Genomic DNA, 14,751 nt, shown 5'->3' on the forward strand with positions numbered 1-14,751 from the left:
CGTTAGTTTGACTTCAGCAGCAAGTAAACTTCTGGAAACTATAGTTCAGGCAAAATCAATAATCAGAGGATAACGAAGGAAAGCCAGCATGGATTCATTAAGAGGAAATCACGTTTAACTAACTAGCTGGCGTTTTTTGAGGAAGTAACAGAGAAAGTTGACAAGGGCAACGCCGTTGATGTGGTATATATGGACCTTCAAAAGGCATTTGATGCAGTGCCACACAACAGTCTTGTGTGAAAAATAATAGCTCATGGAATAAAAGGAAAATTGGCATTTGGATAAGAAATTGGTTGAGTCACAGGGAGCAGTGTAGTGATAAACTGTTGTTTTTCAGATTGGAGGAAGGTTTACAATGGAGTTCCCCAGACATCAGTTTTGGGACCCCTGCTCTTCCTGATATATATTAATGACATGGACTGTGGTGTTCAGGACACGATTTCAAAATTTTTAGATGATAAGAAGATTGGAAACGTTGTCAAGTGTGATGGGGATAGTCTTGACCTTCAAAAGACATAGACATGTCGGTGGTTTGGACAGACAAGTGGCAGATGCAGTTCAATGCAGAGAAGTGTGAGGTGATTCACCTTGGTAGGAAGAATATGGAGAGACAGAACAAAATAAAGTGTCAAATTTTAAATGAGGTGTAGGAACAAGGGGATCTCTGTGTGTATGTACATAAATCATAAAAGATGGCAGGCTATGTTGTGAGAGTAGTTACTAAAGCATATTCTATCTTAGACTTTATTAATAGGCGTATTGAGTTATCGAGTACAAGGGTAAGGAGGCCATGTTGAACTTGTATAAGACACTAGTTAGGCCTGATCTGCCGTACTGTGTCCAGTTCTGAACGCCATACTTGAGAAAGGATTTGAAGGCATTGGAGAAAGTACAGAGGAGAATTATTCCATAAAGAATAAAAAAAAAAACTGCAGATATGAGGATAGACTGAAGAGGTTGGGATTGTTTTCCATGGAGAAAAGAAGGCTGGCACGAGACTTAATAGGGATATTCAAGGTCCTGATGGTGTATGGGCAGGGTAAATAGAGAGAAACTGTTCCCAATCAAGTGAGCATTAGGAACCACTTTTTCACCGAGGGGGTGTTTGCAACCTGGTAGGAACTCCCTGAGAGGTTGCTGGAGGCAGGTTCGATTGAGGTATTCAAAAGGCAATTGGATTGCTATTGGAAAATAAGGAATGTGCAAGGTTACTGGGCTAAGGCAGGGGAGTGGGTCTAGGTAGAATGCATCTTCAAAGAGCCAGTGCAAACTCAATGTACCGAATGGCCTCCTACCACACTGCAATGATTCTGCGATATTTAATTTCATATGACACATTCGGTATTGGTTCCTGGGACGTGGGCGTCACTGGCAAGGCTGTATTTATTGCCCATCCGTATTTGTCATTAGGGTGAAGAGAGGTCTTCAATCACCCTTGCCAGTGTGGTAAAGGAACTGGCAACAGAGCAATTTCATAGCGAGTTCCAGAATTTTGACCCAGTAAAGATGAAGCAAGCTGATATATTTCAAAGTCAGTGTGACTTGAAGAGAAAATTGGACGTGGTGCTTGCTCCACGTGACTGTTTCCTTATCCTTGTAAATGGCAGAGGTCGCAGGTTTGCAACGTGCTGCCAAAGAAACATTGGCAAGTTTCTGCAGTGCATCTTGTAGATGGTACAAAGCAGCTGGATACCGCCTCACCCCAAAGTCTGTCCACCATCTGAAAAGCACAAGTTATGAGTGTGATGGAATACTCTTCATTTGCCTGGACGACTGCGACTTAGCTCAGAAGCTCAGCATCATTTAGGGCAAAGCAGTGCGCTCGATTGACAACCCATCCACCAATTTAAATATTCATCCCCTCCAACACGGAAGCACAGTGGCAGCCGGGCATGCTATTTACAAGATGCACTGCAGCAGCTCACTTTCCACATCACCTTTCAAAGCCGGAAACTTTACCACCTAGAAAGACAAGGGCAGCCGGCGCAAGGAACTCCACCACCTACAAGTTTCACTACAAGATGAACACCATTCTGTTTTGGGACTATATTGCTGTTCTTTTACTATTGCGGGATAAACATCTGGGGCTCCTTTCCTGACAGTATTGTTGGTGTCCACATGGACTGCAGCAGTTCAAATGAAAAGGCTCACCGTCACCTTCTCAAGGGCAATTAGGATGGGTAACAAATGCTGGCCTTTTCAGTGACGTCCACGTTCCATGAAAGAATAAAAAAAAACCTATGCTGCACCATTGCAGAAGGGCTGCATATTTGAGGTAGTGGTTGGGGCACCAATCAGGCTGTTTGCTTTGCCTTTAGCGGTATCAAACCTCCTGAGTGTTGCTGGAAATTTCATCATCCAGGCAGGTACAGAATATTCCAACACACTCATATTTTGTGCCTTGTAGACCCTAGGCAGACCTTGCCAAGTCGGGAGGTGAGTTATGCCCCACAGAATATTCAGCCTCTGACCTGCTCTTGTAGCCGCAGTATTTATGTGGTTCATGCAATTAATTTTGTGGTCAATGCTGATCTCCATGGTGGTGGGGGATTCAGCACCGATAATCCCTTTGACAGTCAAAGGGAGGAGTTGAGTCTCTCTTTTTATTGGAGTTGGTGATTACCTGGCACTTATGTGGCATGAACGTTGTATGACGCTTATCAGCCTGTGATTGAATACAGTCAAGGTCTTGTTGCAAATGAGCATGGACGGTTTCATTATTTAATGAGAGATCCTTGGACAGCATCTTCCAAACCGTGACCACTACCACCTCAAAGGATGAAGGCAGTAGATATATGGGAATATAACCGCCCCTCCAAGGAGTTCCCCTCCAAGCCACACACTATCCCAATTTGGAACTTTTTCACCATTCTTTCATTGTCGCTGGGTCAAAACTCTGGTACTCACTTCCTATCAGAACTGTGGGTGTATCTACACTACGTGGGCTGCAGCGGTTCAAGAAGGCAGCTCATCCCCATTTTCTCAAAGGCAATTAGTGATGGGCAATAAATGCTGGCCTAACCAGCGACACCCATGCCCCGTGAAAGAATAAACTATAAATGTAACTATAAACTGTACATTCATTAACGATAATCCTCATTCCTCACCTACTGATGGAGGGAAAATCTTTGTTGCCACAACTGAAGGGCTTTTGGGCTAGGACACTTCTATGAGGAACATAAGAAATTGGAACAAAAGCAGGCCATTCTGATCCGCGTGCCTGAATTGCCATTTATTACGGTCCCTGCCGACCTGACTGTGGCATTAACTCCACATTCCTGCCTTCCCGACATAACTCTTGACTCTCTTTTAGATCAAATATCTGTCTAACTCAGCCTTGAATATGGTCATTGACCAAGCCTCCACTGATTTCTGGGGTAAAGAATTAAAATATTAATGAACGGCTGAGAGAAGAAATTCCTCCTTCTCTCGATCTTAGATGGGATACTCCATTTTCTGAAAGGTGCCCCAAATTCTAGATTCTGCCACGAGTGGAAACGTCCTCAAAGCATCTACCCTGTCAATCCTCCTGATAATCTTATTTGTTCCAATAAGACCATCTCTCATTCTTCGAAACTTCAACGTATCTAAGTCAACCTTCCCTCATGTGGCAACTGCTTTATTCCAGGAATCAGCCTATAGAACCTTCTCTGATGTTCTTCCAATGCAAGCAAAGACCTCCTTAAGTAAGGGGACCAAAAAGGTACACAGTACTCTTGGTGAGTTCACATCACTGCCCTGCACGGTTGGAGCAAGACTTCCTGACTTTATACTCCATCTCCTCCTGCAACAAAGGCCAATATTCCATTTGCCTCCCTCAATACTGCTTTCATATTTAATTTATTCGTTTTAGGATGTAGGCATCACTGGCCAGGGCAGCATTTATTGCCCATCCCCAACTGCCCTTAAGAAGGTGCTGGTGAGTTCCTTCTTGAGCTGCTGCAGTCCACATCATGTAGCAACATCCGCAGTGCTTGTTATGAAGGGAATTCCATGGTTTTGACCAACGACAGTGAAGGAACAGGATGGTGAGTAGCTTCGAGGGGAATTTCCAGGTGGTGGAGTTCCCATGTACCTGCTGCCCTTGTCCTTCTAGGTGGTAGCGGTCGTGGATTAGGAAGGGGCTGCCTAAGAAGTCTTGGTGAGTTTCTGCAGTGTGCCCTTTGGATGGTACACACTGCTGCCACTGTTCATCGGTGGTGGAGGGAGTGAATGTTTAAGGTGATGGTTGGGGTGCAAATCAAGGAGGCTGCTTTGTCCTGGAAGTTGTCCAGCTTCTTGAGTGTTGTCGGAGCTGCACTCATCCAGGCAAATGGAAAGTGTTCCATCACAATCCTGACTTGTGCCTTGTAGATGGTGGACAGGCTTTGGGGAGTTAGGAGATGAATTATTGTCGCAGGATTCCTAGCCTCCGATCTGCTCATGTAGCCATAGCATTTATATGGCTAGTGCATTTCAGTTTCTGGTTAAGGTTGACCCCCAAAATGTTGATAGTGGGGGGTTCAGCGATGGTAACGCCATTGAATGGCAAAGGTGAGATTCACTCTTGCTGGAAATGGTCATTGCCTTACACTTGTGTGGTGTGAATGTTACTTGCCAGTTGTCAGCCCAAGCCTGGATATTGTCCAGGTCTTGCTGCATTTTGACATGGGCTGCCACTTGCAGGTGGTAGTGTTCCCATACATCTGCTGCCCTTGTCTGAAGATACCTGCAAATGCTAACTTCTTGTGATTTTTGTGCGATCTAGATCCCAGTGTTCGGCAACATTCTGTAGCCTCTTTCTCTATTTATTTATTTTTTAATTATTATGCGTTCATGGGAGTTGGGCGTTGCTGGCTTGGCCAGCATTTATTAGCTATCCCTAATTGCCAATGTGATGGTGAGCTGCCTTATTGAACTGTTGCAGCCCATGTGGTGTAGGTGCACACACAGTAATATTAGGGAGAGAGCCCTAGGATTTTGACCCAGTGACAATGAAGGAATGGTGATATAGATCCAAGTCAGGATGATGTGTGGCTTGAAGGAGAACTTGCAGATGCTGATGTTCCCATGCATCTGCTTCCCTTGTCCATCTATGTGATAGATGTTGTGCGTTTGGAAGGTGCTGTCTATGGAGGCTTGGTGAGTTCCTGCACTGCATCTTGTAGATGGTACACACTGCTGCCACTGTGCTTCAGTGGCGGAGGGAGTGAATGTTTGTGGATGGGGTGTCAATCAAGTGAGATGCTTTGTCCTGATGGTGTTGAGTTTCTTGATTGTTATGGAGCTGCACTCATCCAGGCAAGTGGAGAGTATTCCATCACAATCCTGATTTGTGCTTTGTAGGTGCTTGACAGGCTTTGGAAAGACCGGGGCTGTATTCTTGTCCAGGCCTTGCTGCATTTGAACATCAACAGCTACAGAATCTGAAGAAGAGTCATACGGACTCGAAACATTATCTCTGTCTTTCTCTCCACAGATGCTGTCAGGCCTGCTGACTTTTTCCCGCACTTTTTGTTTTTGTATCCCATTGACAATCCTGGCTGAATATGACTGCGAATCCTTCAGTCAGCCTTTTGCACTCATGTGCTGGGTTTTGCCATCATTGATGATGGGGATGCACATGCAGTCTCTTCTTCATTATTTGGTTAGTTGTCCACGACCCTTCATGACTGGATGTGGCAGGACTGCAAAGCTCTGATATGATTCGTTAGTTGTAGGATCACGTGTCATCCTTTATGACATGCTACTTCTGCCATTTAGCATGTATATAGTTCTGGCATCTCAGCAAGCATTTAAGAAGGTAAATATTTTGGCCTTCAGTGCGGACTTGAGTGCATGACCAAAGATGTCTTATTGCAGCTGTACATGGCTTTCGTGAGACCACACCTGCAGGATTGTGTGCAGTTTTAGTCTCCTTACCTAAGAAAGGATCTACTTGCCATGGACAGAGAGTGCAGTGAAGGTTCATCAGACTCATTCCTGGTATGAGGAGAGATTGGGTCGACTGGGCCTGTATTCATTGGAGTTTAGAAGAATAAGAAGGGTTCTCATTGAAATGTATAAAATCCTGACAGGGCTGGAGAGACTGGATGCAGAAATGATGCCTCCTCTGGTTGGGGGGTTCTAGGACAAGGGGTCAAAGTCTCAGGATACGGGGTAGGCCATTTAAGGCTGAGGTTAGGAGAAACTTCTTCACTCAGAGGGTGGTGAAAATATGGAATTCTCTACCACAGAGGGATGTGGAGGCCAAGTCACTGAATATATTTAAAGAGGAATTAAATAGATTCCTAGACTCTAAAGGTGCCGAAGAGCATGAGGAGAGAGCAGGAGTATGGTGCTGAGATAGAGGATCACATTGAGTGGTGGAGCAGGCTCGATGTGCCGAATGGCCTACTCCCTGTTCCTATTTTCTATGTTTCCATCTTTCTACGTTTTCAGTGTGCCCAAGTTTGCTCCTGGCATGCTTTCCAACACACCTTATTGAACCCTGACTTAGTTGGCCCCTGCCCTAATGGTAATGTGGTGTAAGTGCTATGCTGGGTCATGAGATTATATACTGTGAAGTACAATTCTTCTCCTGCTGGAAGCCCGCTGGTTTTTATTGATGCCGATTTTGAGCTCCTTGATTTGTTCTGTATCCACCTCAGTTAGCATGGCAGAAATACCACCTGACACGATGGAGGCTGTTTCCAGTGTGAAGACAGGGCCTTGTCTTCACAAGGGCTGTTGCAGGCATTCCTACTAATACTGTCCTGAATAGATGGACTTTCAACGTATAGCTTATTGAGGGCAAAGACAAGTAAGTTATTCCCTTGTGTTGGCTTTCTCACCACTTACGAGGAGCCATGTCTGATGGTTATGTCCTTTAGAATTCAGTCATCTTAGTCAGTCGTGGTGCCATGGGAGAATTCTTGGTAAAGGATGTTGAAGTCCCACATCCAGACTTACATTCTGTGCTCCTGCTAACCTCAGTGCTTCTCCCAAAGTGGTGCTCAGAATGGAAAGGTACTGAGTCATCAGCTGAGGGAGCTGATGCCATGAAAATTTGTGGGGTATGGAGTCAATGATGAGGACTCTCTGTTATTGTGAATAAACACAATAATTAACAACATCCCACAGGGAACAAACAAGCGACGGAGAAACAACCTTCCATTTTAGATGGTTACATGTCTATCTTGAAGGGATGGTACAGTGCAACAAAATCACCATGTTCAGCAAACAGAAGCTAGAGAGAACATTGTACCAGGGTTACGCCCTCACAACTCTACTACTGTAAGGCTGCCTGTGGTAGATCTACCTGCCAGTGGGACAGGACAAATCCAGGGCTAATGTTGAAGGAGTCTTGAAATTGGGCTGAAAGTTGTGGCACTCTGAGCACGAAAATATATTGGGATGTTACTTTCCTAGTCTGTGTGACTGCTTTCCCAATTATTAATAACTAGATATTAGTAACTTGTCAGAGGCACCTGGGTCAGTTGTGCCTTTTTCCTGTCCGGCACCTGCATCAGCCCTGAGTGCTCTGTCCAAGCTTTGTTAGGTTTGAATCAACTGAATAGCTTGTCAATTTCCAGGGAGTCAACCACATTTCTGTAGGAATAGAGCCACATGTAGACCAGATGGTATTTTTTTCCTACAGTATATCAGTAGACCAGCGAGTTTTTGGCAACAATCTGGTAATTTCCAGGTTAATTTCAGTAACTGTATTTAAATTACCCAGCCGCCGAGGTTGCCTTTGAACTGAAGCATCTGGAGCATTAGATGCTCCAGGCCCCTAGACCATTTGGCGAATAATATCATGATGATGCCACTGTACCCTTAAATATTCCGAATTTATTCAAAAGTCCACATACCTAACATGTGGATAAATCTCAAACTCTAAGTTTTCATGTAAAATTAAAGCTTAGAATATTTATCATGTTTTCGAAGAACATCTTACTGAAGTGTACTAATTTGTCAAGATCTGCCTACTTTAACCAAAGAAAATTGTAAATAAATACATTGGTTTCTTAGCTAAGTGGCAAGTAATGTTCAAAAGTAAAAAAAGAAAGTTGTATCCAAATTGTTTTATTATTGATTTATTCGTTTGATCAGTTGCTGATTTTTTTAATGGAAGTGCTTGACCCTGTATTTATCGATATCCATAAATTTACATTATAATAAAACTTTGCATTCCTATTCAATTTCCAATGGAAGAAGACAGGTATATGTGACAAACAGAGCTAAGGTTATTCTGCCTCCTTTTTTATTACAGCAACGTTACCTAACATTGCTCTTGAGGCAATGGTGAAACATAAGGCTTCAAGAACAAAAAGTCAGTCTTGGAAGATTCCGGGGATAAACAAACCGTATAATGATAGGGTTCAACGTTGGGAACTATTTCTCCAGCATCGGTGTAGTTTAAAGGGACCGGCAGTCCAAATCTTTCAGGATACGAATAATTTGAATCCTCCCGTTTGCAGCAACATATTGGAGAATTGTAGCCTTCAATAATATTTCTGTCCTGCTTACACTTGATGCCAATCAGGAAAATTATGATCACAAGAAATATTAAGGTGGTTGAACCTAAAGCGATGATCAAATAGAGATTTAAATCAGTGACATATTCAGGATTTCTGACCAAGTTGCTACTTTCAGGGAATTTTTCAGTAACATTGGCCAAGATCGAAAAGAGGATTGTCACCGTACTGGAGAGATTCGGCTGTCCATTATCCTTCACCAAGATGACGAGGCTTTCGGTGGAAGCATCGTGCTCCGAAATGCCTCGGGCTGTTCTGACTTCTCCAGTGTTAAGCCCCACGTTAAACAAACTGGAATCAGTGGCTTCCAACACCCGATAGGAGAGCCGTGCGTTCTGACCAGAATCAGCATCAGTTGCGATTATCTTGGTGACCAAGTACCCCTGAGCTGCTGACTGAGGCACAATCTCCACGGCTGTTGATCCGCTCTGTGCTAAAGGTGAAACAATTACTGGGGCGTTATCATTTTGGTCCAGGATGATCACATTCAAGGTTGCGCTGCTGCTCAGCGGGGGAACGCCTGCGTCTCGGGCTTCAACTTGGATCTGAAAGTTCTTCCGTTGCTCGTAGTCAAAAGAGCGCAGCGCGTAAATGTCCCCGTTGTTGGAGTTAACACTGATGAAAGAAGAGGCTGGCAGATCTTGCATCATGTCCGACATGATGGCGTAGGAAACAAAAGAATTCTGGTCCATGTCTGGATCCAGAGCAGTAACTGCAAAAATAGAAGCACCAGGTGAATTGTTCTCCATCACATACACAGTATACAACATTTGACTAAATTGTGGTGCGTTATCATTTACGTCAGAAACAGAAATCGGGATGGTTTTATTTGTGGATAGTGGAGGAGACCCCGAGTCCGTGGCTAAAATTAGTATGTCATACATAAAGACAGTTTCACGATCCAGTATGCCGCTGGTAATCAGTTTATAATGGTTACTGGAGGATGTTTGGAGCTTAAACGGGATATTCTTTGAAATTTGACAGTGAACCTGTCCGTTTTCGCCAGAATCCTGGTCGATTACATTGATCAAAGATATCAAAGTTCCTCGCTGAACATCTTCGGAAACCATGCTCGACACGGATGTGACCTTTATCTCGGGGGCGTTGTCGTTCTCATCAATGACTTTGATGAGGACTTTCGAATGCCCCGCAATTGCAGGTGATCCGTTGTCCACAGCTCGTATATCAAGCGAATAAGTGTTTGTTTCTTCAAAATCGAGCGCTCCTTCAATTCTAATCTCCCCTGTCTGTGCGTCCAAACTGAATAATTCGCGCACTCTTGGCGAAGCAAGTTTGCTGAAAGAATATGTTACCTCAGCATTTGGACCTTCGTCCAGGTCATGAGCGCTGACTTTGATCACCAAGGTGCCCCTGGGGGCGTTTTCTGTTAAGCTGCTCCGGTAAATCGCACGATCGAACATCGGTGGGTTATCATTGCTGTCCAGGACGGTGATGAGAACCTGAACTGTGCCGGATCTGTGAGGGGTCCCACCATCGGTCGCCGTCAGCACCAGCTGATAGGACGACTCCTGCTCGCGGTCCAGAGGTTTCTCCAACAGCAATTCGACCATTTTAACACCATCCTCCGTTGTTTGCATTTTTAAGCCGAAGTGCTCGTTGGGACTGATTGTGTAAGCTGCAACTGTGTTTATTCCAACATCCGGATCTTGCGCACTCTCGAGAGGGAAACGTACTCCTGGTGCAATTGATTCGGACATCTGTAGGGAAATGGTGTTATCCGCGAAACTGGGAGAATTGTCATTTACATCCAGGATTTCCACTTCACCGCGATATATCTCGAAAGGGTTTTCAGTTACTATTTTAAAAGGAAGAATGCACGTAGCGGCTAATCCGCAGATATACTCTCTGTCGATTCTTTCACGAATGGATAAAATTCCATTATCCAAACTGACCTTCAAGTACGGCCTCCCGTCATCCGAAGCCAGCCGAAATTTGCGAGCTGACAATTGCCGCACGTTCAGTCGCAAATCTCTAGCGATATTCCCAACAGAAGTGTCCTGCTCCAATTCTTCGGGAATGGAATACCGAACCTGTCCTGAAGCCAGGTCAGGCATGCATGTCAGAAAAATAAAAGCAACCGTTTTGAATGTTAAGGCGTCGTTCCTCTGCGAATTCGCCATTGGTCTGGACTGAATCATTTTCCAAATCCAGGGCTCTTGTCGATTAAAACAGCAGGCCCGGTCTTACCAGAAAATACGTACACCAATATACCTAAAGCCGAACTGACAAAGTCCGCCACCTTATCTTTCTGAACTTTCTTCCACAATCTAAACGCAGACACTGCTCGCTTCTCGTTGATTCCGATCTCTGTCCGTGAAGGGGGAGGGGCAATAGATCTAACACGGCAATTGAGTTTCTTATTGGTACACAGCGACACAACCAGTCCTTTTCAATAACTACATCAGCAATTCTTAAAGCTAGTCTGCTCTTGCAGCTGTTTAATATTGTACAACCATAAAACGTCGTCAATGATAAAATCAACTGCTCAGCTTATTCTGGACTATTGCTCTTAGAAAGTCATTGCAACCTCTTCAGAGTGTAATTTTTGCTAAAATATTGAAAATCATAATCAATTCAACGTCAAAGTAATAAATCATCGACATTTCGGTGGTTCTTCTCGACTTGTGCCTGTACAGATTTTGGAGTTTGTGAATCTCAGTTAAGTGAATTGTTAACAAATTGAAGTCTACAGATTTACAAAGTCTGTTCCTTCACAAGTCAAGAGCAGGGAATTATCACAACTATTGTGACGTTGTTTCCACATAATGTTGACCTCGTTAACGATAAAAAATCATGTTAAAAAAGTGCGCTTCAATGTCCAGATATCAAGTTAAATTTAACATTCTTCCGAATTTCATGTTATCAATTCTTAAAACAATTTTAAAAAATCTAAAAAAGAGAAGTACAATTGACTGCGGGGTTCAGTGCTCTAAACTATTATCAAGGGTGTGAAAGATGAGCATCGTTTGTTGCCTTGTCTAGCAAGGACAAGGGCAACCTGCAAAACAATGATAGAGTCCAAATAAAGAAAATTACAGCATGTCCCTGTCTATTATTGGTTAAATATCAGGAATAAAAACACAATGCAAAGATATATCAGTAAACACCAAGCAACATCAAAGTGTAATATTTGACAACTGAAATGAAAGGAATACGATTCTGATTATGAGTTTTTGGCTCCTCTCCAATAGCCTTCATAATCTAATATTGCATTTTCTGACACTTCCTTGCTGACACTTCGATGTGACACCGACAATGCTAAGTCTTCTCTTGCTGAATGGTAAATGGCAAATTCCACACAGTACCACTGAGGCACACAAAAACCTACCACTGTATTCCGTCTTAAGATGTATATGATGATAAATAACTTCAGTTCTCCATTTCCATGACTTCCAAAGAAATTATCGTTGCTCCCGTGGCAAGGTGGGATTGCAAGGCTTGAGGAACAAAAATTCACTCTTGGATGATTCTGGTGATAGACAGACCGTATAGCCATATGCATCGGGGATGGGGAAAGTTTGAGCACAATCATTTGCAGATGCTCTTGACACTGATCCCCCAGTAAAGGCACCAGTCGAACTATCTGGTTTGTAGCGACAACTTGGCGAGTTGTAGTATCCAGGACGGTTTCTATCCTGCTTGCACTTGATGCCAAATAGGAAAATAATGATTCCAAGAAATATGAAGGAAGTTGACCCCAACGCAATGATCAAATAAAGATTTAAATGGGAATGATGTTCAGAATGCCTGACCAAGTTACTACTTTCAGAAGATCTTTCAGTAACAGTTCCCAGAGTTGAAAAGTGGATTGTAACCGTGCTGGAGAGGCTCGGCAGTCCATTATCCTTCACCAAGATGACCAAAGTTTGCGTTGTGCCATCTTGCTCTGAAATGCCTCGGGCTGTTCTGACCTCTCCAGAGTGAAGCCCTACGTTGAACAAACTGGGGTCAGTAGCTTTCAGCATCTGATAGAGGAGCCGTGCGTTCTGACCAGAATCAGCATCAGTTGCGATTATCTTGGTGACCAAGTACCCCTGAGCCGCTGACTGAGGCACAATCTCCACTGCTGTTGATCCGCTCCGTGCTGAAGGTGAAACAATTACTGGAGCGTTGTCGGTTTGATCCAGGACGATCACATTCAAGGTTGCGCTGCTGCTCGGCGGGGGAACGCCAGCGTTTCGGGCTTGAACTTGGACCTAGAAGTTTTTGACTTGCTCGTAATCAAAAGAGCGCAGCGCGTAAATGGTCCCGTTCATCGAATTAAGATTGAAGTATCTTGACAGCGGAAAGTCCTGGATAAGATTGTCTGTGAATGAGTAAGTAACGTAGGAGTTCTGGTCCAGATCAGGATCGGAAGCAGTCACTATGAAAATAGAGGCACCTGGAGCGTTGTTCTCCATCACATATACTGTGTCCGTGCGTCGGGCAAACCTTGGGGCGTTATCGTTTATATCAGAAACTGAGATCTGGATGCTTTTATTTGTTGATAGTGAAGGAGATCCCGAGTCCCTGGCTAAAATATGCATGTTGTATAGAGGGGTGGTTTCCCGATCCAACAATTCACTCGTCACCAATTTATAATGACCACTTGAAGATGTTTGAAGTTTAAAGGGAACGTTCTTAGCAATTTCGCAGTAAACCCGTTCGTTTTTTTCCTGAATCGCGATCGATTACATTGATCAGACCTGTCACAGTCCCGGGAGCAGCATCTTCAGGGACTGTGCTCGCCACGGACGTCAGGAATATCTCAGGGGCATTATCATTCACATCAATTACCTTAATGAGAACTTTGGAGTGTCCTGCAATTGCCGGCGAACCATTGTCGACAGCTTGAACATCGAGGGAAAAACTGTCACCTTCTTCATAATCAATCAGGCCCTGAACTCTAATCTCTCCTGTTCGGGGATCCAAACTGAACAATTCTTGCAATTTCTGTGAAACACGATTACTGAAAGAATAAGTTACCTCCGCATTCGGGCCTTCGTCTGGATCAGTGGCATGGACTGAAACCACCAAGGTACCCCGGGTGAGTTTTCCACCAGGCTGACTTTGTAGACCTTGTTATCGAATGCAGGTGCATTATCGTTGATGTCGAGCACAGTGATAAGAATAAGTGCTGTCCCAGACCTGGGAGGACTGCCTCCGTCAGTAGCCGTCAGCATCAGTTGAAAGGATGACTGCTGTTCGCGGTCCAACGGTTTCTCCAGCAGCAACTCGACTGTCTGCGTATGGTCTTCTGCAGTCTCCATTTTTAGACCGAAGTGCTCGTTGGGGCTGATGTTGTAAGCAGTGACTGTATTTGTGCCCATGTCTGGATCGAGTGCGTTCTCTAGCGGAAATCGGGATCCTGGTGCAATGAATTCGGCCATTTGTAGGAGAATGGCACTCTCCGGGAAACTGGGCGAATTATCATTTATATCAAGAATCTCCACTTCACCGCGGTACATCTCCAAAGGCTCTTCCACTACAATCTCGAAAGAAAGGACACAAGCTGGCAGCTGTCCACACAGCTCCTCTCTATCTATCCTTTCATTTGCAAATAAAATGCCCGTTTCTAAATTCACCTCCAGACACTGTCTTTTATTAGCATAGAGCAGTCTGAATTTTCGAGCCGACAGACCCCGAATGTTCAATCCCAAATCCTCGGCGACATTGCCAACAAAAGCGCCAGGCTCCATTTCTTCTCGCATCGAGTTGCGAATTTTTCCGAAAACCAGATCCGACACAAAAAGAAAGAAAATTATATCCAATCGCTTGAATTTTAAGGCGTTGGTTAACCGTGACTCTGCCATTGCCTGTTATTTTTGGAAACATGCAAAAACAAACCGGCAGTCTATTAAGGTCAAGCGCTGCCCGGTCGCATAATCCACAAAATATCTTAATAACGGAAAGTCACGGGAATGGACACAGATCTTTCCACGAAATGAATGCAGGCAACGATTGTCTTTCTGTTTCTGTTCCACTTCTGTGCGGGAGGAGGAGCAATAGATCTCTGGTTGTATTTGAGATCCTCATTGGTTCGCAGCGACACAGCGACTCCCTGCCTATGATTACAGCAGTTTTTCTTAAAGCTGCACAGCTTCTGATGCGAGGGCCTTCCGTAACGACAATCTTTTTAATAGTGCGCAACCATAATACGAAGACGCCAGCATAGATAGCTCTCCGTTTCCTCTTCGCAGCCTTTCTCTTTAAAGGTCATCACTACTCTTTTCAAATGCCGCTTGTATGATCA

The 14,751-nt window shown here is 44.2% G+C and overlaps 1 protein-coding gene and 1 pseudogene across 1 annotated transcript in view; both read right to left on the reverse strand.

Annotated features, from left to right (window-relative positions):
* Positions 1-10,886, reverse strand: part of LOC121281399 — a 43,373-nt gene extending 32,487 nt beyond the window's left edge. The window contains exon 1 of the mRNA XM_041194344.1: positions 8,248-10,886. Within this exon, the coding sequence (XP_041050278.1) occupies positions 8,248-10,657 (2,410 nt within the window). The 5' untranslated portion in view covers positions 10,658-10,886. The remainder of the gene's footprint in view (positions 1-8,247) is intronic.
* Positions 10,887-11,905: 1,019 nt separating this feature from the next.
* Positions 11,906-14,311, reverse strand: LOC121281400 (annotated as a pseudogene).
* Positions 14,312-14,751: the final 440 nt, after the last annotated feature.

This window comes from Carcharodon carcharias, chromosome 8 (genome assembly GCF_017639515.1).
Source record: "Carcharodon carcharias isolate sCarCar2 chromosome 8, sCarCar2.pri, whole genome shotgun sequence".
NCBI classification, from domain to species: Eukaryota; Metazoa; Chordata; class Chondrichthyes; order Lamniformes; family Lamnidae; genus Carcharodon; species Carcharodon carcharias.